The sequence below is a fragment of the Gymnodraco acuticeps genome, unplaced genomic scaffold (genome assembly GCF_902827175.1).
Source record: "Gymnodraco acuticeps unplaced genomic scaffold, fGymAcu1.1, whole genome shotgun sequence".
Classification (NCBI taxonomy): Eukaryota; Metazoa; Chordata; class Actinopteri; order Perciformes; family Bathydraconidae; genus Gymnodraco; species Gymnodraco acuticeps.
The window spans coordinates 1,082,670-1,105,345 of record NW_022990224.1 but is presented as its reverse complement, the minus strand read 5'-3'; the positions used below and the strand labels follow the sequence as shown (position 1 = coordinate 1,105,345).

Genomic DNA, 22,676 nt, shown 5'->3' with positions numbered 1-22,676 from the left:
TAATAATATTCTAATGATACTGCATAATATATAGTAATATATAAGACTCATTAGGTAATTGTTCTGCTTAATTTACATGTTTACATTTTCCTGATTATAGTTACATACTTTTAATGGAGCACTTTTCATTGGGGTATCGGCAATTGGCCTAAAGTAAAGGATCTCAATAGATGGAAGGATTTCTCCGTCTAACTTTATCTGAACTGACCGTTAAGTCGAGCAGCTCGGGCCGGGTGTCTCTGCGGTGCCGTCTGGAGCGGGCGCTGGGCGTGGTGGAGGGCGGGTCCAGGAACAGTTTGTCATCCTGAAGCGTGTTCACCAGGCAGGGAACGTCTCCCACAAAAGCTTGAGCCTCTTTGGCCGTCATAGCTTTGGAGAATCCCCAACCCTGAAGGAAAAAGACAGACTGGTATGCTAAAAGTGTCGTGACTTAACTTTATGGGGGAGAAATTAATTACCACATTTGACACGATCAAGTATGATGAGTATTAAAAGCATTTTCATTAGTATTGAAAGGGAAGTTTATAACAGCTCATTGCTGTTCCACTACGAGTGCCAAAAGTAATTAGAAAGATTAAGATTATTTTCTTTGTAAGCACATTTCTAAATGATTTATTGGTTAAGACACTGTAGGCACAGCTCCAGTCAATCCTACAGTTCTGGCATTGCAATAAACACTTTGAGATTCTGCAGCACGCATCTGTATCTACAGACATGCTTTCAATTATTCTAATGCAGCCTGCTGTATAAGGAAGGTGAATTCGCTTAAGGAAGCAAGCGTTAGAGTAATTGAAAAGGATTTTTTTATTTTTTGCAGATGTCTTTTTGACTCATTTATTTACCTTAAGGGCGCCTGTACAAGGAAACCTCAAAGGGATAACTATGGCACTTTGAAACTGACAAGAAGAAGAAGTAGAAAGAGAAATTCACTGCTGTTGCTGGACCTTTATCATTAACTTTTAATTGTTGAGGTCATTTTTGAAGCAAAAAGGCTCAACTGTAATGGTACAGTAACAGCAAAGTTCTTAACCAGAGAAAAACACCAATTTAAAGAAAAACAGCAATTTGAAGAAATCGCCTTGGAGTTGGTAAAATAAATGAACATTTATCCGCATTTATTTTTTGTTTTATAGATAAAATGCCTAATGAAATGTATAACTTGTGACTAATTGCCCGGTTGCAACACTATTGCAGTGAGAATGATCCTTACAGAGACTATGCCCACTCAGAAATAAACTATAATATAAATTGATGTTTACATTAAGTATCTTACAAGATTAAAAAATTGTGTTATCTGTTCTTAAAGGTCAGAATACATTAATGCTACTAGAATACTATGCCTCAGTTCATTTGACTTTCAAAACAAACCAACCCCTGAGCTGAAATATTAAATGTGTTGCCGTTTGCATAATGTTTGTATGCAAAGGAGTCCATCCATAGCAGAAGCAGCTAAAGATTGTAAATGTGTTGCAGCCACTGCAATTCAGCATCTTTTACTTTTTGCCCTTAAGTCAGAAAATAACACCATTTGTCATTATTTCATAACACAGGACGCTGATTCTCAGAAACACTGTGCTGTCACTGCAACATTAAAAGGGGAAGTGAGCATCCTGCACTCACAGTGACGATGATGATGCTGGCCTCAGTGATGACCCTCTTGTTCAGTTCGTTGAAGCTGGGGTCCGGGTAGTAGTCGAAGGGCTTCAGCTCCTTCTCCATGTTGTCCAGCTTGATGATGGTTTTAAAGGGCTGGTTCAGGGAACTGTTTACTGTTGGAGACCGAAACTGGATGACCGTGTCGTTCTTCTCGTGGGCGACCTAAATGTAACGTAGGGAGAGTCAAATATCAGAACTGGACAATTTAGGATTATTATATAACATAATAAGCAACACAAGACGGCATGAAGAAGGGTACTCCAGTTTTCAACACGGAGAAAAAGGAAAGCAAACAGGATGTTGAGGGATTTTTCATTAATTAAGAAGCATTGAATTCATGTTTTTTGTGAGTGTTTCGGGGGTAGGAAGACGGCCGAAAAACTCCTGGTAAGGAAGGTACAATGATGTGTCTCTTTTCAGTCATTCTATTAAAAACCCATTCTGCCGTCGTGGAAAAGCAGCCTCTGATTAATCACAACTCTGAGTCATTCCTCCCAAGGCTTTGTTTATTTGGTTTTGATTAACTGGACGGATGGTGATATTTCTGTCAGTCTCTGATTGTTTCGATGCAGGGCTGACGATACTGCGTGACAGCTAAACCCTGCAGTCCTACACACAATTCCAGTATGTCAAAATGACGAGGCAAAAGGAGTAGGCTTCATCAGATAATGCCTTGAAAAAGTCACTCATGCCTACTACAAAGTGTGAGACTGGTTGTATTCATTTAACGTCTTTTCATATACAGCTCAAAAGTGAATTAGCCTTCCTTTAAGCTGTGAGCCAAGTGCAGATTTTAGTCTCATTCGGACAATACAGTTCATTGCTCTTTGTTAAAAGGAAAGGTTTACAATTTTGGGAAATGGCGAATGGAGAAGATTTACACCACTCTCATATTTGACCTAAATATGAAGTTAGAGCCAGCAGCTGGTTAGTTTAGCACAAAGAGAAGAAGGTAACACTATACTGTAAATCAAAGTATTAACACATTCACAAAGGAAAACTTTGAGTTATTACAACAACAACCAAATCTGAACATTGTGCTCGAGGAAAAGCCAGGAGGCAAAATACTTTATGTAAATCTACATCTACTACTTATTTATATTAAAACTAGGTTTCTTTTGACCTTAGAAGCAGCTGGGGTTTACAATTATAAACAAGAAAAAAAAACCCTCACCACTTTAAGCTGTCATCAGCATGTTTTCACAACAAGCCAGCAGCCGAAAATATGTGGGTCTAGTTCAGTGGATAGACTTAAACCAAAAGAAGCTTATGAAGTTGACCAGCCAAGGCCTTTCAGATAACACCCATACATCCTGCAGCCAGGAGTCCCTTCAAATCTCCTGTCCCGCAGGATGGCAGGGGACCAGGGACGAGGCCAGGAGTGAAGTGGTGAAGAGCGGCGTGTTCACATAATCTCCTGCAACCTTAATGCTGGCTTTAAATGTGGCTTTATAAATTAAAAGAACAAATTGCTAATGCTCCACACTGCCCAGTCCACTGAAGGGCAGGAAGCAGCACAATGTGGCAACTCCTTCAAGTTCCCTGGTGGAATCAATCCTGCATGATTAAGTTGGATGAGGACCATAGTTATATCTCAGTGAGGGCAAAACAGTGCTGCTGCTATCTGCAATCTGCAATCTTACAGGTTTTAAGGATTTATGGCCTAAGAAGTGAGATGAAGTAAGACTGGCTTATGGACTCCCACTGATCAGGGAGAGCATGGGAAGTGGAGATGAGTGAATTTGTTGGTGTGTGTGAGCATGCTTGAGAGTGTTTGAATGAATCACAACTGTGGTGTGGGCTCATGAGTTGTGAGGAGATCAATGGACGGTGGACGGTGGACGGTGCCGCTGGAATGAGGGACAAACAGATGGAAATGTAGAAACTCTAAAAAAGAATTGAAGCAAACAGCAGCGTAGGAAAGAGAGTTAAGAGAAAGAGTGAAGCGAGAAAAGGAATGATGACTACAGTATTACGAGGAGGATGATCAAAAGGCTGATGGGGAAGATGGGTATAAATAAAAGGATATAAGAAAACAAATGAAAGACATACCTCAAAAGCTTGCGAGTTGTCTCCTTGGACCCTCAGAACAGCAGTCTGAACGAGGTCAAAGCCCGAGCCGGTCACCACAATGTTCCTCCCTCCACTAAAAACACACACAGATGATTACAGATAACCCAGTCACACAAAAGCAAGTTCATAGGGAGTGTTACGGGAAGACAGACACACTTCTTAAATTGCACCTGGGGTAATTTTCACCGGAGATGGAAGCAAATTAGTTTAGCCTGCGAGCAGTGTATCTGTTGTCTGTTGTTCTAGTCTGCGTGCCTAATCACATGCGCCTTAGAGCTTTCTATTGCACAGATAAAAAAGGTAACTGCCTAATGCATCCATTTTCAGCGATCATAAGGCAGTTTGGTACAACATCAAAGACTAGCATCGCCCACAGCAAACAATAAGTAAGTATGGAAAAATGTTCTGCGCACAAACACAAACAACAGGCCTACTCAGCAACTCTCGGAGGACAAATTATACTTTAAAACAAGTAAAAGGGTGTTGGTATTAATAACCTTTACCAAGGTTTCAGACAGATAGAAGCCTGGAGTGCAAAGAACAACGTAGGTTTCTAAGTGTGCAATTTTCTATAACAGTATGTCTCTATAAGCCCTTGTCAACAAAGCTGCTTTTTCTTTTCATTGTGCCCTCTCTTCTGATAAAACAAATGTACAATGCAAGCTATTTGAAAGGCAAATTCATCTTCTGCATTATTCTGTATTTGAGTTTTACTCAAACTTGAATTTTCTTCACTATGTCAGTTCATTAGATTTAGAAAATGCAGAAATGAATGACTTTAATAAGGAGAGAGAGAGTGAGCCTCCAACAGCTTTCCAAACAAGGAACCCAACAGCCATGCTGATGATGCTCAGCGTCAGTATGCTAATGGTCACAATAACATCGCTAACATGCTGATATTGAACAGGTACTATGTGTATCCTAGTTACAATCAGAAGTTCGAGTGGCATTCGTTTTGTGGGTAATTTGTAATTAAGCAACGTATTGGACACAGTTAAATCTTTATCCGATATCGGTGCAAGATAAAAAGTCAGAGAATCACCAAATTAAAAACAATTCATCCTTGGGTGGACATCAATTTCTGGACCAATTTTCCTGACAATTGAATCAATCACATGTAAGATGTTTATTTACAAACTGTCAAATAAGAACCTTGAGGTGGCATAACATAAATCTCAAGAAATAATCACAGTAAATGGGATTGAATCATTAAATAACATGGCAATACATCGTACAAAATCTTTCAGTTTAATTTAAATGAACGGATCCTTCGCAGCTAAACCTTAGATCTCACATTTTAAACATTTGTGTTTCAGTCCTTCTGAAGGTAACAAAAAAAAGCATCCCTATAGAGATGGCAAAGTTCTCAAATCTCTAGAAAAGTAGAGTAAAATGTGACAAGACATGGACAAAAACATGAAAAGCCTCAAAATCATTTTTCATTCAACATTATAAGTTTTCAGGTGAAATGAAAACATGCTGTCACTTATACTCACCAGACAAAGCTTGATTTGGGTTGATGGTCCATCAATTGAGGATTTTCCAGGAATTGGAAGGCATTATGGATGTATGTTGCGGTACTCTTTCCATACATCACTTTGACGGAGAGAAATAAGGAGGGCACCTTATCTGTTCGATATTCTCCTGTCCTGCAGGTGATTTCTTCTCCAAAGTGCTCCCTGCAAAGACAAGGACATAACACTAACTGGCTTGTGGAGTGGGGGTCGCACGAGGTCACTGTGCAGTCGAAGCCAGCATGGCAGCAACCTGACAGCTTGTTAAATCTTGGCTTTGCTGCTCCTCTAGCTCGTTATTTTCCAGTTACCTCTGCCTAAAATGTCACCACAGACTGGGTTTGACAGAACAATGGTGGTCACAACAGCCAGGCAATCGGTGAGAAAAAAATAATCCTGCTTAGAACACTAGAGTTAAGGTCAATTCCATTTTTTGCTTCAGGAATATAAAAAGAATCAATTTATTGGCTTCAAAGTGTTCATACTGTAGTATTTGCATAGAATACAATGTCTGAATAACAAGTAGAACTTATCATATGATAAGACTGAATTGAAAGAGAATTGGGCTTTGGCAGGGAATGACAATTATTGAGGGAAGAAAGTGCTTACACAGTGCAGTCCACCCCTCCGATGGTAACCTGGACATCATCCTTACTGCCTGTTTCCAGAGAGTGACCAGATATTGTAATGAGGGTGCCCCCAGCTTTCAGACCTCTGGTGGGTGTCACCCCTTGGGGAATCGGGTCCTGGTGAGGGGGGGGGGGGGGGGGGTGAAGGGGGCACAAGATACAGCATGAATACAGAAGCTCCAACCCCACATGATCGCTCACACAATGCTGTGTCATGTACACACATCTCCTCTCAGCCTGCTTGTTCTCATATTCTCTATTAGAAACATTCACACACACACTCAGACAAGCACCACATCCGCCTCAATTTGCTGAGCAAACAGTTAGGCGGAGCACTCCCCAGTGGGGAAGCTTTAGCGGAGCCGGAGATATGAAAATCCCGTTTAATACTATAACAGGCTACCGCGTAGCTATTTGAGAGGAAGGGGGCGTACTGCACAGCATCTGGTTAAAGAGGAATGCATACACAATCTGTAATGTGACAGCATCTAGGCTCTACATTTGCAGATACATTAGGGTCTTGTATTTGACCATTCCACATGAGTGGCATAACCTTGATTTGTTCAGTTAGGGGTCTCTTTGCAGTGAGGAAATGGAAAAATACCAGAGACTAACGAATAACCAAATCAGATGAAAGCTTTTGGATGAGTTTATTTTCTGAGTCTGAAGTTATATGCCTCCATACTAAGCAGAAGCTGAGGAGAAGGAGAAGGATAGAGAGTGTGTGTGTGTGTGTGTGTGTGTGTGTGTGTGTGTGTGTGTGTGTGTGTGTGTGTGTGTGTGTGTGTGTGTGTGTGTGTGTGTGTGTGTGTGTGTGTGTGTGTGTGTGTGTGTGTGTGTGTGTAAGGGAAAGTGTTTACCCTGTAGGTGAAGTACATGGAGGAGGTTCCTGTCTTTCCCCCCTTCACTTCCACCTCGACCTGGCCCCAGGTTTTCGTGGGATCAACAGGGCCGATCTCACACACCACGCTGCACATGACAATGAAGAGAAGAATGAGAAAAATATACAAGAATGGAGCTGAAAATAACAATCATTTAAATATCCGGTTTTCTATCTTTTTTTCTATAAAATATTTAAAATAGGAAAGAAAATGTCCTGGAGACTCAAGGGGAGATTATACATATTGTTCAGACTTCAGTTTTATCTTCATCTTGGAGCTGCTCCATTGAAAAAATTGCCTCTGCATCAAAATGTTTTCATTCAAATGAGCTAGATATGAATATTACAGATATTGGCAGACATTGAATACTGCGTCTTGTTTTAGTTCATTGTCAAAAAAGCCAAGGTAATTAAAGAAAAGCTACTTCATCTGACTATTTAGCACATATAAAACCCAGTATGATTTGAAATGCCAGCTTGGCTGCTACAAGCGTCTTAGAAATTGAGCCCTTTGGGAATTTTAGCATAGTGCATTGTGTGGAGTTTACATGGAAACATGGCATATACAAAACACAACATGTCCTTGAGGAGAATGTGTTGCTGATGAAAGAGGTCAGTATAAAATGGCAATCCTTATTTGGGCTAACATGGGAGCCAGGAGAAGACAGGATAGAAATGAAATATCACAGTTGAAAAGCTGTCAAATCTCAGCGCAAGTGAGAAACAACATGCTGCAGACCGTAGAGGACAGCTAACAACTCGATGAAGACTCAGCAGGGCTGTGAGCTCCAGAAGTGGATGATTTAAGGGAGAAAAACATTCCATCTGGTCCCATAAATCCTGCTTTATGCCTCATCATGCAGATGGTGGGGCAAGAATTTGTCATAAAAGTGGATCCTGCCAGGTGTCAACAGCTCTGCTTAGTGGCTGTGGGGCTACAATGTGGATTTTTTTACTTTTCACGGACTACTTGAATGAAGTGAACACCGCTGTGACTGAAGTGTATTTGCAGGAGTTAGGTTTATTCCAGTGGTTTTTTCTTGGTGGGAAGGGACTGTCGGCAGCATGGAGAGGCCACCGAAAAGCTGTGGCAAATGTGTGATAGCATGAATCAGTGTTTGGTGAATTTATAACTCAAATGATCCAGGCTGCAGTGCCCATTGGTGGCCGCAGGCAGTTCTAAAGATCACATTTCAGCAGAGACCCAGCAGTGGTAGAACATTAACTTGAGTACAGTAGTTTGTACAATATGAAGTACTCTGAACTTTTTAGTACTAGTTTCTTATGTTTCAAGTGTCTGCGTGTTTTTAGAAAGTTCCACTCAGGACACATTTTTCATTTAAACCTCTCAGTTAGTTTTACATTAAAAGCAAACATAAGTGTGTAGCAGAGCTTAGTTTCTTTATTCTTTCCGACCACATTAATCATTTCAAAACCCCAAACTGTGTATATAGTTTAAATCGGCTCCACCCTGACCGACTACAGCAGTAAAATAATATTTACACACTGATGCAATCTTATAATGGTGTATATAGTAATATATTAGTGACAGGGGCCGTTTTCCTGCACAACTAGTATTATACTTTTTGTATGTTTTGCAGATAATACATCTGTACGAAATGGGATTCTGGATGTAGAAATGTTACTTGTAATGAACTATTAGAGTGGTTTTGCTCACAAAAAGGGATCAGAAAACCTTGTTCACCCCTGGTACTCAGATTAATAATGTAGCATAATGAGCTAATTAAAACATGCACCATGGTTACTTTGGGGAAAAGCAAAGCTCGCCTAGGATGATAAGGTATTCAGAAGTCAACCAAAATACTTTTTTTTAAACCCTGCCCAGACACAGTTTGACAAACAGTGATCAATAGAGACAGTGTGTGTGCTGCTCATATATTTGCATAAATGAATCAGAGTGTGTGAGTTGTACCTGGTGGAGACAGAGTACTTCTCCTTCTGGTGGATGCAGGGCTGCCCGACCACACTGATGTTTTTAATGTCTTCCTTGTGAATGCCGAGGTTGGTGCCGCGGATGGTGATGGAGATTCCTCCCAGCATGGGGCCGAAACGAGGGATGATCTGGATGGGGGAGAAGCAATGGTGGCGGGGGGTGGGTGTGCGTGTTTGTAGGAAGAAGGGAATTGAAATGGATTTAAACAGATTAGTTGTGCAATAAGAAATGTACAAGAGATGTACATAATCTGTTTCAGTCAGCTGAATAGTTTACGTGTTTAATATTCACCGCCATGGTTTAAAAATAAATCCATAAGAGTAAGAGTCACGTTTGCATGTACGTGTGTATTACAGCCCTCAATAAGAAGAAAAAAATGACCCGATATATGGGATTTCATGTAGAAGTATAAGAAAGATCATTTACAGCTAGATGATAAACATTGTACAATATTGAAATCTAAATCATGTTAACTATTCACTTAAAATAAAAACTAAATGTGAGGTTATCAAATGTACAATATAAAAGTGTCTACAGCCATGCTAGCAGCTCCCCAGAGAAAAAATTGTATAGGAATCTAACAGTTGTTTAGATATTTCAGTCACTAACAACATAATTGATCATAATCATAAAAATGCATGCAACATCTTGCCACACCGACTGTGATTGATCTGGCGGATGTGTCAGGCTGTTGTATGTATCGCTCATAACCTCATTGACATCAGCACAATTACTGATGGATTTTTGTCAATGACAATGAGGCACAAACATTAGGTGAGCAGAGAAGGAATTGATCCAATCTAAATGTGCTGCAAATCAGCTCAACACGACCTCAGGAGAAGAAGACTTTCAACCCATCCGTGCACTAGGAGGACGTGGAGAGGCCAATAAAGTGCTGCGATCAATAATCCAATCACAGAAAGTCGCTGCTTTCACACCTGTTAAGCCACAAGCCTTTCAGGCATGTAATGCTACCAGTTCAAATATTAACATAAAGATATGAGGGCATTGTAAGAACTCACGTCAGTTATCTGGGGGGCGGGGCACTCGGTGCTGAGAGGGTCTTCGGGGTTGCACAGCTTCTTGTACACACACGCCCTCTGCTTGGCGCACCACACACACTGGTACTTTGGGTCTGTGTTCTTACACAGACTACAGTCCTCTCGCCCCATGGAGCAGTTGTACAGGGTGACTGTAAAGGGGAAACACAAATATCAAATGCTTTAGTTTACTTGTTTTGTTATACTTAAAAAGTCCCAAAATGTTTCCTGTTCATTCTAAGGTCCAGATCCAAACCCAACAGGGGAAAGAGCTTTTGCAGTCATGGCGACTGGACTTTGGAATAACCTGAGGGGGTGAGGGATTGCTATTATTTATGTTTTATTACTTTCTGTTCCTCTGTGTTTTATAATGTGTTTAGCTGCTGATTTAACAGTTCAGTTAAATGTGTTCTGTATTAATGTAAAATCAATTTGTAACTGGTTGAAAGGTGCTGTATAAATTAAAAAAACATTATTATTATTATTATTCATTAATGAATAGTGTGTCTTCTAATGACTTAATTTACATGATAACGAAAATGTAAAACCTCACAATGACTCTTGATCCTTAATATTCTGTAAAAACCTGTTGGTGATACTTGTCATTACTGCGTCATTTTCTGATAAATATTCAATTAAAGATTAAGGGCATCCTCCCCAGGTCTAATGGAGGCCCCACACTGGGACTGTGCACACACCGGGCATAGAAAATAAGGTCTACGAATTCAAATGTGAGCGATTGTACCGTTCAGCGTGCTGTCCATCCTCTTTCCCGACTCCTTGTCCTTCATGTAGAAGAGAACGTTGGTCTCTGGTGACTTGTCGTAAGAAAACTAAGAAATTAGCAGAAAATGAATTATTAATAACGATCCAGTGATTAATGGCACTTAAGCTCCTCTCAGCAAACAGTGTGGGCTGCCGCTTCCTCATGTCAAAGAGAAGAATGGAAGGGAAACAAATTAAACCCAGTCTGGCGTATTTTCAGCGGAATAAATCAATGTTGTAAAAGAACATAGCTGAGGGCTAGGTGCTGTTTGAGCTTCCTCATCACAGCATGGAGAGTGGAGAAGGAGCTGAAATAACAGCGGAGAGCCTGTCCATTAGAGGGAGCTAGAGAACATTCAAAGTGGATTGCTGTAGGCTGATTTGATAACCCTTCCACATAAAGTCAGATCGTGGAGAGTTTGGAAATATTTTGGCAACTGAAAAACATGCAATCAAGTAGCACTCACATAATCAGGGTTGCTCTGTATTGCAATATATTAATCTACAAATCAGCTATAGTTCAAAGAGCTGTGATAAGTGGGAAGCAAATTGGTCAGACAATTTCGGGGAAAGGCACAAAATCATCAGTTCATTGTGGATACAGGGACACGGTCGAGGGTCTACAAGTCAATGTCAAGTAACCAGAGAACAGCTGTACTCACATCGAAGCCGCTGAAGGTGTAGAACGGTCCTTCCTCAAAATTGACCTCCTCTTCCACATTTTTCATCAGCTCAGTGCCAATCGTGAAAACATGACCCTGGAGAACCACACAATTACACATTTAGAAACATAGTGAATTGATTTATGTAGAAATATAGAAATATTCTGTCTGCAGAATGACAGCCTCCTTTATTTATTCTTGCAACTGCTATTTATAATGTGTTAATAAATGCAAACCAGCTGCATGTATATAGCTGCATAAAGAATACTGACATTCAGTGACACATAGGTGTATGCATCTACCTGTGAATTCAATAGGTTTTGTGAACACACCGTACCTCCTTTCTTTTCATTGATCAGTATTTGTGATAGTCCTGAATCCTGAATTACACGGTCCGTAAGGTGTGCTGATAATGGGCCTTTAACCAAAAACCTGTCACCTTATACATTGGTTAAATTGTGACCAATCCAGTTCACTGTTGGCCAAACGCCATACTCAATAAGTGTTTAAAAGAGCCACTTAGTTTCCTAGAAATGCTTTAAATTCTGTGTCAGTGCCACTTTACCTGGTAGAGGTCCAAATTGATCCCCTCAAAGCTGATTCGAGTCCTGTAGCCCACTGGGATCAGCACAGGGTCTGGGTTCTCAAACTGAGGACACTTTGCTCTCTGCGAAGGCATCAAAACAAATCAGTTACCCTCACTTTCCATCATTTACATTTTTAATATGCCAAACACTTAACAGCCAGCCTCTGCGGGGACAGATAAGTGTATCACTGAAACATCTGCTGATTTAGAAATTGATATCCTTCACCCCTAAAGTATTTGTCACGCAAGATGGTGCCAGCTGATATTAGGTTTTTGTTCACTTTCGGGGGAAGTTTGGATCGTTCAAGCATTCTGTCATATGTGGTGATTAGATAGGAAAAACAACTTCTGCTTGACTTTTTCCAGCATTTATCAAATGCATGATTTCAGAGAGAAAACTCCTTGACATGCCAATGATGTGATAACACTTAAGAAGACTCACTTGACGGTGCTTTATGATGTTGGTAGTGACCGCGGTGTCGTCCATATCGCTGCAGGTGTGGTCCTTAGTGTTCCACTGACAGCCCCAGGAACTCGCCACACATGACATGCACCTGAAAACACACGCGGAAATATATGCACATAAACACCAAAGATACGAACATGCTTTTTGCAAAAATATAATAAGCAGCCAAACAAAATCTTAAAACATGCAAACTCATCAAAGAGCGTCCGGCACAAAAATCCATGTTGCTGACAACAAAATGGATCTCTGCAACTTCACACAGGCAAAGCTCGTTCATCACACATCGCTTGGCATGAAAGAAATTAAGAAAAAAAAATAAGGAAGGGGGGAAAGAAATGGCGAGATCGACTTTCATTTTTTGATTAATGAAAAGGAAACTGAGGCAATTTCCTCGGCTTGGTAATAAAAAGGAGGGGAGAAAATGCAAGAGGTGCATTCCAAATTACCATGCATCACAATTTACCAACAGAGCCTTGATCTCTCATCTGTTTATGCACGGTGATACATTTACATCAAGGTTGTCGGCGGATGCTGCGTTTAGTGTCACTGTGTATTTTCAGTGAGTGACAGAGCAGAACTGATAGATTACGAGTCTGACTTACGGTGTGTTTTCGGATTTCCTCACTCTGGCGGCACAGTTGTAGAACTTGAAATCTCGTGTAGCCAACTCCACTGTCTCATTGACGAAAATCCTGACCGGGACAGCCACAAAATCTGATGACACGGCAAGGGAAAGGTTAACATGTGCTGTTTTTAGAACGTAATTTTAAACATTTATGAAATGGGACGGTGTCATTGGGAATTATTCTGAATATTCCTCTTTTCATGATAAGACAAAACAATCCCAAGGACGAGACATTCTGACTTACAAGACATGACTTTTAAATAATTTGTGACAGAGCATTACCTCAAATGCTTTTATACTGATTATGTATTAATGCAACGAGACTACAGCAATGGTAGTGGCTGAGTAGAGCTCTACTTATGCACACAGTGCTTTGAAGCGAATCCTAATGTCTGCTAACATGCTCACAATGATGAAGTGCTAAAGATAAATAGTTTAAGTTACAACCTGGAAGATCAACGTTTCCTGGATGTGTAACAAACAGCATGAACACAAATAATAAAACTGTTAAAACTGGATTTTGGAAATTAAGGCACCTCGAAAAAATTGGCCACCAGATCAGTGAATAATGCTGGACCCGATTAGGTTGATCTTGTCTCATTAGTGGTGCAAATTCCCTAACAAATCAAAACAATTTTTATTACAAAACAAAAACGGCCATGAAACATTTTGTTGTCCCCTCGGTGTCTGGGACCCTGGGGCAGTTTCCCAACATTGGTGATATTCAACCTTGCTTATAAGTGAGAAAAACAGACATTTGCAATGAAAAAATATGTATTAAAAAGCGATCAGGTTCAATATGAAGGCCATACCTTGGTCCTCAGGTGTATGTGGAATAAGTGCAGGGCTGGGTAGATCACAGGAGACCTGACCAGAGTCAATCATGGTGCCTTCACTGTCATAGGACGTGAAGGAGCAGCGCAGACGGTCAGAAAGCCCAATTGCAGGAAGAGATGGGATGCTGATCTTCACCTGCATACAAATTAAGATGTTAAGGGATTTGGAAATGGCTGAAAATGAGTTTTTCTCCAAAAGGATTCATACCTGAGTATTATCACCTTAAAGGAAATGTATGTCTCTCCACTTTGTATATTCAAACATCTCTGCGAAATAACAATACAAAGCATTGTTCCTTTTAAAGACAGGAGATTGATTGATTGCCTTGGAGGATATATAACAAGTGATTCAGAGAGGGAGTGACAGAGAGGTATTCACAATTGGAATAAAAAACCCAACTTGAGAGAGAAGTTGCACAAGAGAGGCTCTCCATCTTCAGGCTGCGAGCACAATCAGCCAGGTCGGTTATAATAAGCAAGTTTGGAGTTTTCTGGATCGGTCGATACAGACGCAGGAAGACCTAGAGCCCAAGGTCTCTGATTCACGATGGAAACTGTTCATTACTCAGGCTGTGCATGTTTTTGTGACGTGCGTGCAAGAGGGATTGTTTTCGGAGCGTGAGAGCCAGAGAACAAAGACAGAGAGAGTGGGAATAGAAGCAGCACCGTACCTTCTGAGTCTTTCTACAGGAGAGATTGGGGGGATAGAAGGAGACGATCTTCACACATTGCTGCCTGGGGCTCCAGAGCCAGCCATTCTTCTCCTCCGCCCGGCGGCACTCAGACCTCCTGGTACACCTTCACATGGAGGACGGACAACTCCCATCAGCCTCTGCTCCATAACCACTCAACATTTTACAAGGCCTCAAAAGAACAAGGCCTACAGAGTCTAAAGTATTTCCCCTCTGTTAATAAGAACTTCATACCAGGGTCTGTGCAGATTATCACGATCAAGTTTTATATAGATAGGAAAAACACTAAATGGCCTCTGTGGGACTTGGTCTTGCTGTGTGAAATGTATGGTATAATGTTTTGTGTAACAATGTGGCATATTTGTCAACTTTTTTTACATTCTATAGACGAAATAATTAACCAATAAGGTTTATTTTAAACCGACCTGAAAAATCTCAACATTTGACAATATGCAGTGTGACTTAATAACATCTTCAGATTTCAGCGCTCTTTTGTCATCATTAATTGCACTATTCAAATTGGCAGTAGAAGGTGAAAACACTGTATCAGAGACACACATGTCTTCATAATGGGCCAATAGACAGGAGCACACAATATAATTTAGCCTCAGTTTTCAGAGGAAAATGATATTGATTTTTTGCAAGAATTGAAGAGAGAAAAGCTAAGGATTATTTTCAAAGCTTCAGTTCTTCTCATGAAAAGTATTTTTCCACCCAAAGATGTTCAGATAACTACATAAAAGTTAGCAGCCGATATATCCCATTCAGCTGGAATCATCAAATGTTTTGTTTGTGCATTTCCATATGACTAATGGATTAATCTGTCAATATGTGCAACTTCAAAACGTAATATAGTGTGTTTATTGTTTCTGAATACGTGTATCAACAACTTCCAGAGAGACAAAAACTGTTTTTCTGCTATTACTTTTCTCCTTCGCATCACTTCCTTGTAAAATACATGATCCATACTGCCACTTTTACCCTGCAGACCTGATAAATATAGTCTGATGAGAGTAAATAGCACAGACTGCCTTCGCTGCATGAGCCTGACAAACAGCTTTAATTCCTTACGGCTGCACGGACAACAGGAGATGGAATATAAACACCAAGGGGTACTAAAAGTGTCTGCAATAAAACACAGAACAAATACCCCGCTGTGTTTTACGGATGGAATTGCGTGTGTGGGCGTTTGTGGTAGTCTGTCGCTGTGTGCATGCATTTAAAAGTATGAATGTGTGCATGTGTGTGTGGAACTCACCTGCCCTCCAGGACACACCAGCCACAGTAAGGGTCCCTCAGTTCCACACATGATTGGCAGTCTGTCTTTTGGAGGCACGTCTGCACCGGCACCTTGGTGATCTGGAGCATAACAACATGAAATATGATCAAACAGTTCACCTAAGGGGAGACACTGCACAAAAATACGAGGGATTTGAAGTTGGGCTAGACATTATGCTTGGTTTGTTGCAGGTGTGCAGAGTGGGAGCGAAACACGTCCTGTCAAAGCACACAGTCTCTCATGCCTGCGCCCCGTACTAAATTACTAAAACAATCCCCTCTGTCTACATGCTTAATGTTTATTCTACCCAGTGGTGGATGAATACAAAATGTTCATTTACTTTACATGTGCTTGAGTGCTTAGAAATTGCCGGTTTTGCCAGATGCACAGAGGGGTACAGAGGATATCAACTTTTCTTTAATATAATCTATTCTCTTTCCCCAACTACGAATCAGAATAACAATAGACTGAATGGAAAGGGAAATCATTTGCAATTTAGTCTCATTGTCATGTTACAGGTGCTTCAATTATCTTTCAAAACATGATAAAATGTGTTACGGATTAAAGTATCCAACAATTCATAACAGTACGTAGTTTTTAGGCTCAACCACCTACAACATAAGTCTGCTGCATATGTGTTGCATTTGTAATTCTTGATTTACAAGTGCTCATCTGCTAATAATACCTATGTAGTTTTTAATGCAAGGTTTATATTCTAATTAATTATTCTTACATTTAGTTTTATAACTATAACTTTTTTTGGGCTCCACTGATTATTCCTGTTACCATTTGTCAAAAACCCATTAGTCACTTTATGGATTTACAGCAGTCATTGACACTCTGCTTGTGACATACTGAGCAAGTCACTTAAACTCTGATCTCGAGTCATCTAGCCTATATGAACTTGATCTTGACTTTAGATTACTAAAACATCCAGATCTCTCAGGTCTTCAGGGACTGGTCAGCTTTCTGTCCCCAGAGTCAGAACTAAACATGGAGAAGCAGCGTTCAGTTATTATGCTCCAAACATCTGGAACAAACTCCCAGAAACCTGCAGGTCCGCTGCAACTCTGACTACTTTTAAATCCAGGCTGAAGACTTTTCTTTTTGCCACTGCTTTTAATTGAACTATTCACATCTTAGACAGCACTGTAACTTTTATCCATGTATTTTTTTCTTTTAATGTTTCTTTTATTATCTTTTCTTTTTAATGACTGATTTTAAATGCCATTTTCTTAATGTCTTTCGTTTTTTGTAAAGCACTTTGAATTGCCTTGTGTTGAAAAGTGCTATATAAATAAACTTGCCTTGCCTAAAGGAAATCTATCTCTTCCTATCTGTAAAATCTAGTCAGACCGTATGGGAATAATACTCCCTTCTGTGTGTTAAAGCCATGTGATGGGAAATATACGCTTCCATTTCATCAAATGAGTCACTTTTAACTTTTTACACATGAAACTGTGACCTAAAGATTTTTCTTTAGGGTTGAAGTCTATTTTTTTCCATCTTACATGACTACAGTGATTGTGTCTTGGACTCTGAATGCTGACAAATTGCAAGTGACCTGAAAGCAGTGTACGCCTCCTGTGTAGACACGAGTTATATATTTGGTACGTGTTACCAAAGAGCCTCGACATACTCACTTTTTTCTCTGTGGTAATGTAGAGGTGGCTTTGACTTTGGTCAAAGAAAAGGTTCTTGTTGACCTTCTCTCCAATGGTGTTGCTAGGAGTCTTACTGTACATGTATGTCTCCTCAGTCAGGTGAACCTGGAAAACAAAGAAAAGTTAACATCAGCAGACTTTCCTACAGTCCAAATTATTTCCTCTGTTTATATGAAGTATGAATTCAATGTTTATTGTAGGCAGTAGGAATCAAAGTCAAAGTCAACTTTTTTGTCAATATTTCAGTTTGTGTGTACAGACAGAGACAATGTGTGACGTTTATTTACTCTACATGTGCTCGAATGTGTTTAAAAATGGTCAACTTGGCCAGTGAGCGTAGGGGCAGGATTCACATTTTTCTGTGACAAAATATATTCTCCCTTCCCCTGTTCCCCTCAGGTAAGACTGAAAAAGAAGTGGAGCAGAGAAGAGCAGCAGATCAGGAGATAACTCTACCTTAAAGACCTCCCCCTGGGTGTTCCCCAGGAAAGCGATGGTGTGATCATTCTCCACAGCGACGGCCACAGCGGTCAGAAGGCCAGACTTGGTCCACACCGGTTCTGGCTTTAAGGCGGATCTCGGCTTGCTGGCCAGAGGGGACGGCAGGAAATCTGCACCACATTTGAATTTTTCCAACGTATCTTTCTGTAAAGAAATAGGAAGGTAACAAGAGGATGATGACACATTGTGAATCCTTTAATCCAAGAAATATGAGAGCGAATCCAAGGCCTTAAAAGTCTAGGTATTGAAAAAGCTATTCATCAAAGGGGAGGAAAAAAAAGCATCACCAATGGGCCAGTTCTCTTATTTTAATCAATATAAGAATAAACGCAGAACAGAAGTCAGTCATTTTTGTAATTTGCAAGTTTGGGATAAGCGAGTTAGAGCTCATGTTAATACTCATTTATCAACAAATGACTCATTTATGCAAATATATGTTCTGTGTTGCTCTACAAGAACCTTCGTTAATGGGATATACACAAATGAACAGTGGCCTGCTTAATTTATGTATTATTAATAGTACTGTTCACATCACAGCAGCCTCATGGATTATATTAGATTTCACAAAGTCAAGTTTATAGAATCTACCTTTACTTTGTGTTTACATCATTACCTATAATAGATTTGTGAAAAACATTTATGTGTCAACTTTGAAAGATGACAGTTATTTTCCCACTGCCGCCTTTTTGGTATTATTTTGGATGAGTTAAGGGAATTTGGAAAAGAGACATGAAATATGTGTGAGACAGGAAACAACAATGAATAAAAGGCTGCGGTAAACACTGAGACATTAAAGTAAACAGTGGCATATCTATGCATTATTATCTTTTTAAACTACTTTTTTTAAATCTTAATTGACTGACGCAAAAAACAAACACTCACCGGCATTCTTGATGTGCAGAATTCATCAGTTTTCGATGAGTAGGGGATGTCCACAGCAGGAAACCCAGAGATTTTCCCCTGAGTCGCTGTAGCAGGCGCTGATGATGTCCACCAGGCGCTCATTGATGCGGTGGAGAGGGTACATGCAGAGAGCAGAGGTGTTGTCGTCGTCATCTGGACTCGCCACCACGAACAGAACTTTGCTCCAGGAGACGACCTTCCCGTACATATTTGATTCAGTCATGACCCGCGCCAGCTGTTTTCCTGGAGATGCCACGTACGCAGCTTGGACTTTGTTGTATCGGTTATTTTTGCCACAGTTTAACTGAAGCTCCGTGTGGGAGTAGTAGTGGTGGTCGTCTTCGCAAAGACGCGACACAAAGGTCAGGTTCTTATTATCCGTACCGTCAAGTGTCCTCGAAAAGAGGAAATAAATAAAACCATCATCTTTGAAGGCAAGGCGGAAGTCGTGCAGGTACTTGGGAACAAATGGCGTCGTCTGTACCGTAGAAGCCTCGATGATGCTCTCAAACACGACCCATTCACGGAAATCCTGCAGGATTCGTGTGCTGATGAGTTTTGTACTGTCCAGGCTTCCGTAGCCCTTCCCAACAAGGAACACACTGAAGGAGAGCCCCTCTTTGGAGTAGGTGGACATGACGCCCACCACGTTCACCGTGTCCTCTATGCTAGCAACGTAAGTCCTCTCTCCTTTGCTGTCACTGTAGTACAGCTGCTGCTCCACGTTGGTGAGGTTGAGGAGGGAGCAGATGCCTCGGTAGCGGCTGCCGCACACTATCAGTGTCCCGTTGGACGGGTGGACCAGGAGGAGCTTGTTGAGGTTGGGCATGGGCTTGGTGTCCTGGCAGGCCGAGGCAGGAGGCGTGCAGGTCTTCGCGTCCTCTTTGGGGCCCGTCTCTGCACGAGCCTCCCTGTGGAGAGAGGGCCCCAGCTGGTAGATGGTGTTGACCGCCCCCAGGTAGATGCGTCCGGTCTGGGGGTCTTGCACCACATTGTTGATGGAGGTCTCTGAGGTGAACTCCAGGATGTTGCTGCTCTCCTCCTGGGCTCGTGAGGCTGACTGGCAGAAGAGGAAGAGGAGGAGGGAGACCCAGCTGGCCATCTCTGGAGAGAACAAAATGAGAGAGGTCTTTCATTATTAATGCAGTTAAAAGCACACATAAATGTACATTAACCATCAGCAAACACAAATGCAGAGTAAAGTAGTAGATGTGTGGTTAACATGCAACACTTAACATACACTCATGCATGTGATGATCTAATGGTATAACACTAATGGTCGTGTGGATAAACCAGATGGCCCAATCAAAAGGGTTTCAGTTGGAGACTTACAGCTTTTGCACATGACAAACTCGAGTCAGAACATATTAATTTTAAGGACTTTTTGACAAAGCTAACCATCTCCTAGCTCTGGCTACATATTACCATACATAGAGAGCTGGTTTCATTCTCATATAACTATCAGTAAGAAAAGGAAAGTGTTTATTATCCAAAAGAAAGGATGGTTTGCTGAATTGTACAACGGATTGTTTTCTCAATGATCCTTTAGCATACCTAGCCATGCAGATAATTGATTTTATTTGGCAAGGATTTTAGATACCTGTCTGTCAAATGTTGGAAGCCACCCAAGGCTTTCCCTGTGAAGTGTTTAATTTTGGATCATATTTTTGGAAGGAAATGTAGTTTCTCAGAGCGAGGTGGGTGGATGACCCAGAACAACTGGCATGGTTTATGATAGTCTTGAATTCGTTCGATATATAATGTTCAAATGTTTTTGGAATACTTTAAGCACCAAAAATACAAATCTCATCTCGGTTGCAGATAACTCGGACCGATACATGGCAGAAAAAAATGCAATTCATTTTGTTATCCTGAGTCACAAACATGAAGCAAGCAATGCCTCAAGCTACCATTGTGTAGTGCAGCTGTTTGTGTGCATCTTCCTGCTCCAGTTCTATAAAAGGATGTATTATTCTGTATTTAATTGACTTAATATCATAAATGATCACTGGTGAAAAATAAACCGGCTCCACGTGGGGGTAAAGGAGGATTTAAGCCAAGAGCTAGATCTCAAACCATAACACAATAAAACCCTATTTAAAAATATTGGATCTGTTCCAACTTCATTTGCATTATTCTTTTTTCCCCCTTCAACAACACCTCCAAGCACTACAGTATGTTCTCAGGAAGTACACCGTTTTGTCTCAGGAAACATGATCACACAATATCCCAGGAAAATACAGACAGCATCGTGTACCGCTAACAGCAGGAGCCTGTGCAGTCATCACTCACTGCTGTGTGCCCAGGCTGTGGTAAATATGGAGCTGCAGGTGGCTTCCTACCAGCTATTTCCCACACAGCAAATGTGTGTCTTTGTTTGCATGTTGGTTTTAGCTTTACTAGTAACCTTTTTCATATTACACCTTGCCAGTCAAATCCACAGGCACATTTGTCAAACTGAAAACCCCTGATGAAACTTCCAGGGGGGAGCTTGTCAAAGCTGTGTTTTATTATGTAAACCTGTCTTACCTCACTGGACTAAGTGGGGAGACCACTGATTAGACATTCTCCCAAGGGGAAATTGTTAATTTCACTGGCAACTTCCATTAGCATTTAAGTGCTGGCTACTCAATTTGATGATTTTATTGTTCCTTCCCGTTTACTGCGTCAGTCCTTATAAACCAGCAACCAATTTCCCTGCATACATGTATGGAGCCATTTCCAATTTATAGCTTTAAATACTTAAAATTAAATAGTGCAATATGATAATTAATGAATTAATATGATTCTCCAAGTGGTTATTGAGTGAGAAAATAAAGTATTCTTTCAACATCAGGGTATAAGCAGGAATCCTGAAGTCAACAGTAATCCCTTTTAAGACCTTTTTTAAGACCCTTTCCATACATTTTAAGACCTCCGCCACTTTGAGTTTTAACCGGTTACATTGGCAACACACTTTACCTCACATTTACTATATACAGTATTGATTATCCTTCCTCCTTATCTTCCAACCATTTGGACGCAGACTTGCATTTCCCCATAACGATGTTTAACAACCGGCGTAAACGGGCGATGTCCTGTTCAGATGACGTCAAATCCAACGGGATGCCATAAATAAACTACACAGAATCACACTACACACCTACGCAATGATTACATTCAGGCACACTGTAGAATACAACCTCTTTGGACAATTTATATACTTATTGAAAACAAGCTACAAAATGTAATACCTTGGAAAATGCCGTTTAATACTTTTTAATAGCCTTAATTTTCGCTAAATTGATTTATCAACTTTTAATACTTTTTAAGACCCAGCGGACGCCCATAGAGCAAGGAAACATATCACAGTAGAGTTACAAAATATAAATATGAACCTGAAAATGAGCATTATATAATTATGAGGGAGGGGTAGACAGCATCTTGTCAAGAATCATCTAAGAGGAACAGACAAAAAAAGCTTTCTATTTGAGTTTCCCTGCGCATTAAAAGAAACATGACTGGAACAAGAAGTGCTCCTCTGGAGTCACACAACTTAAATCACAAAGACAGTTCTGCTGGCTAAGTTGAACGACAATTACAATTATGTGTAAGCTTTAAGAGGTGCCAGAATAACTCGCTTTTATGTTTTCACGAAAGTGTCGAGAAAAAAAAGCATGAACTGCAAAATGTTGCAGCCTCAGAACATCATAAACACACACAATGAAGCTGCACTGACTAAGAGCTGTGGGAAATTTCAAAACGTTAACAGTGACACGCAGAAAAAATTGCCTTAAAAATGATCACACACTTAAATGAAAATCTCTGAGAGGCAATCTCTGAGCAATCACCTTGTGCTTTATAAAAGTGAGATTCACAAAGTCTTACTTACTATAAGCTGTATTTAGGGCAGGGCTAGCAACATGTAATGCTTTATGGTTTGTATGTAGATCTTTACAGAAATATAACAAC

At 40.5% G+C, this 22,676-nt stretch overlaps 1 protein-coding gene across 1 annotated transcript in view; it reads right to left on the bottom strand.

Moving 5' to 3' along the window:
• Window positions 1-22,676, bottom strand: part of plxnb2b (plexin b2b) — a 127,327-nt gene that overhangs the window by 19,519 nt on the left and 85,132 nt on the right. Inside the window, 20 exon segments of the mRNA XM_034218709.1 lie at window positions 209-388; window positions 1,621-1,818; window positions 3,709-3,802; window positions 5,226-5,408; window positions 5,853-5,989; window positions 6,733-6,841; window positions 8,686-8,834; window positions 9,729-9,898; window positions 10,492-10,579; window positions 11,174-11,269; window positions 11,739-11,840; window positions 12,202-12,313; window positions 12,828-12,939; window positions 13,663-13,822; window positions 14,358-14,484; window positions 15,637-15,737; window positions 17,301-17,426; window positions 17,778-17,966; window positions 18,705-18,782; window positions 18,784-19,829. Coding sequence (XP_034074600.1) covers window positions 209-388; window positions 1,621-1,818; window positions 3,709-3,802; window positions 5,226-5,408; window positions 5,853-5,989; window positions 6,733-6,841; window positions 8,686-8,834; window positions 9,729-9,898; window positions 10,492-10,579; window positions 11,174-11,269; window positions 11,739-11,840; window positions 12,202-12,313; window positions 12,828-12,939; window positions 13,663-13,822; window positions 14,358-14,484; window positions 15,637-15,737; window positions 17,301-17,426; window positions 17,778-17,966; window positions 18,705-18,782; window positions 18,784-19,829 — 3,557 coding nt within the window.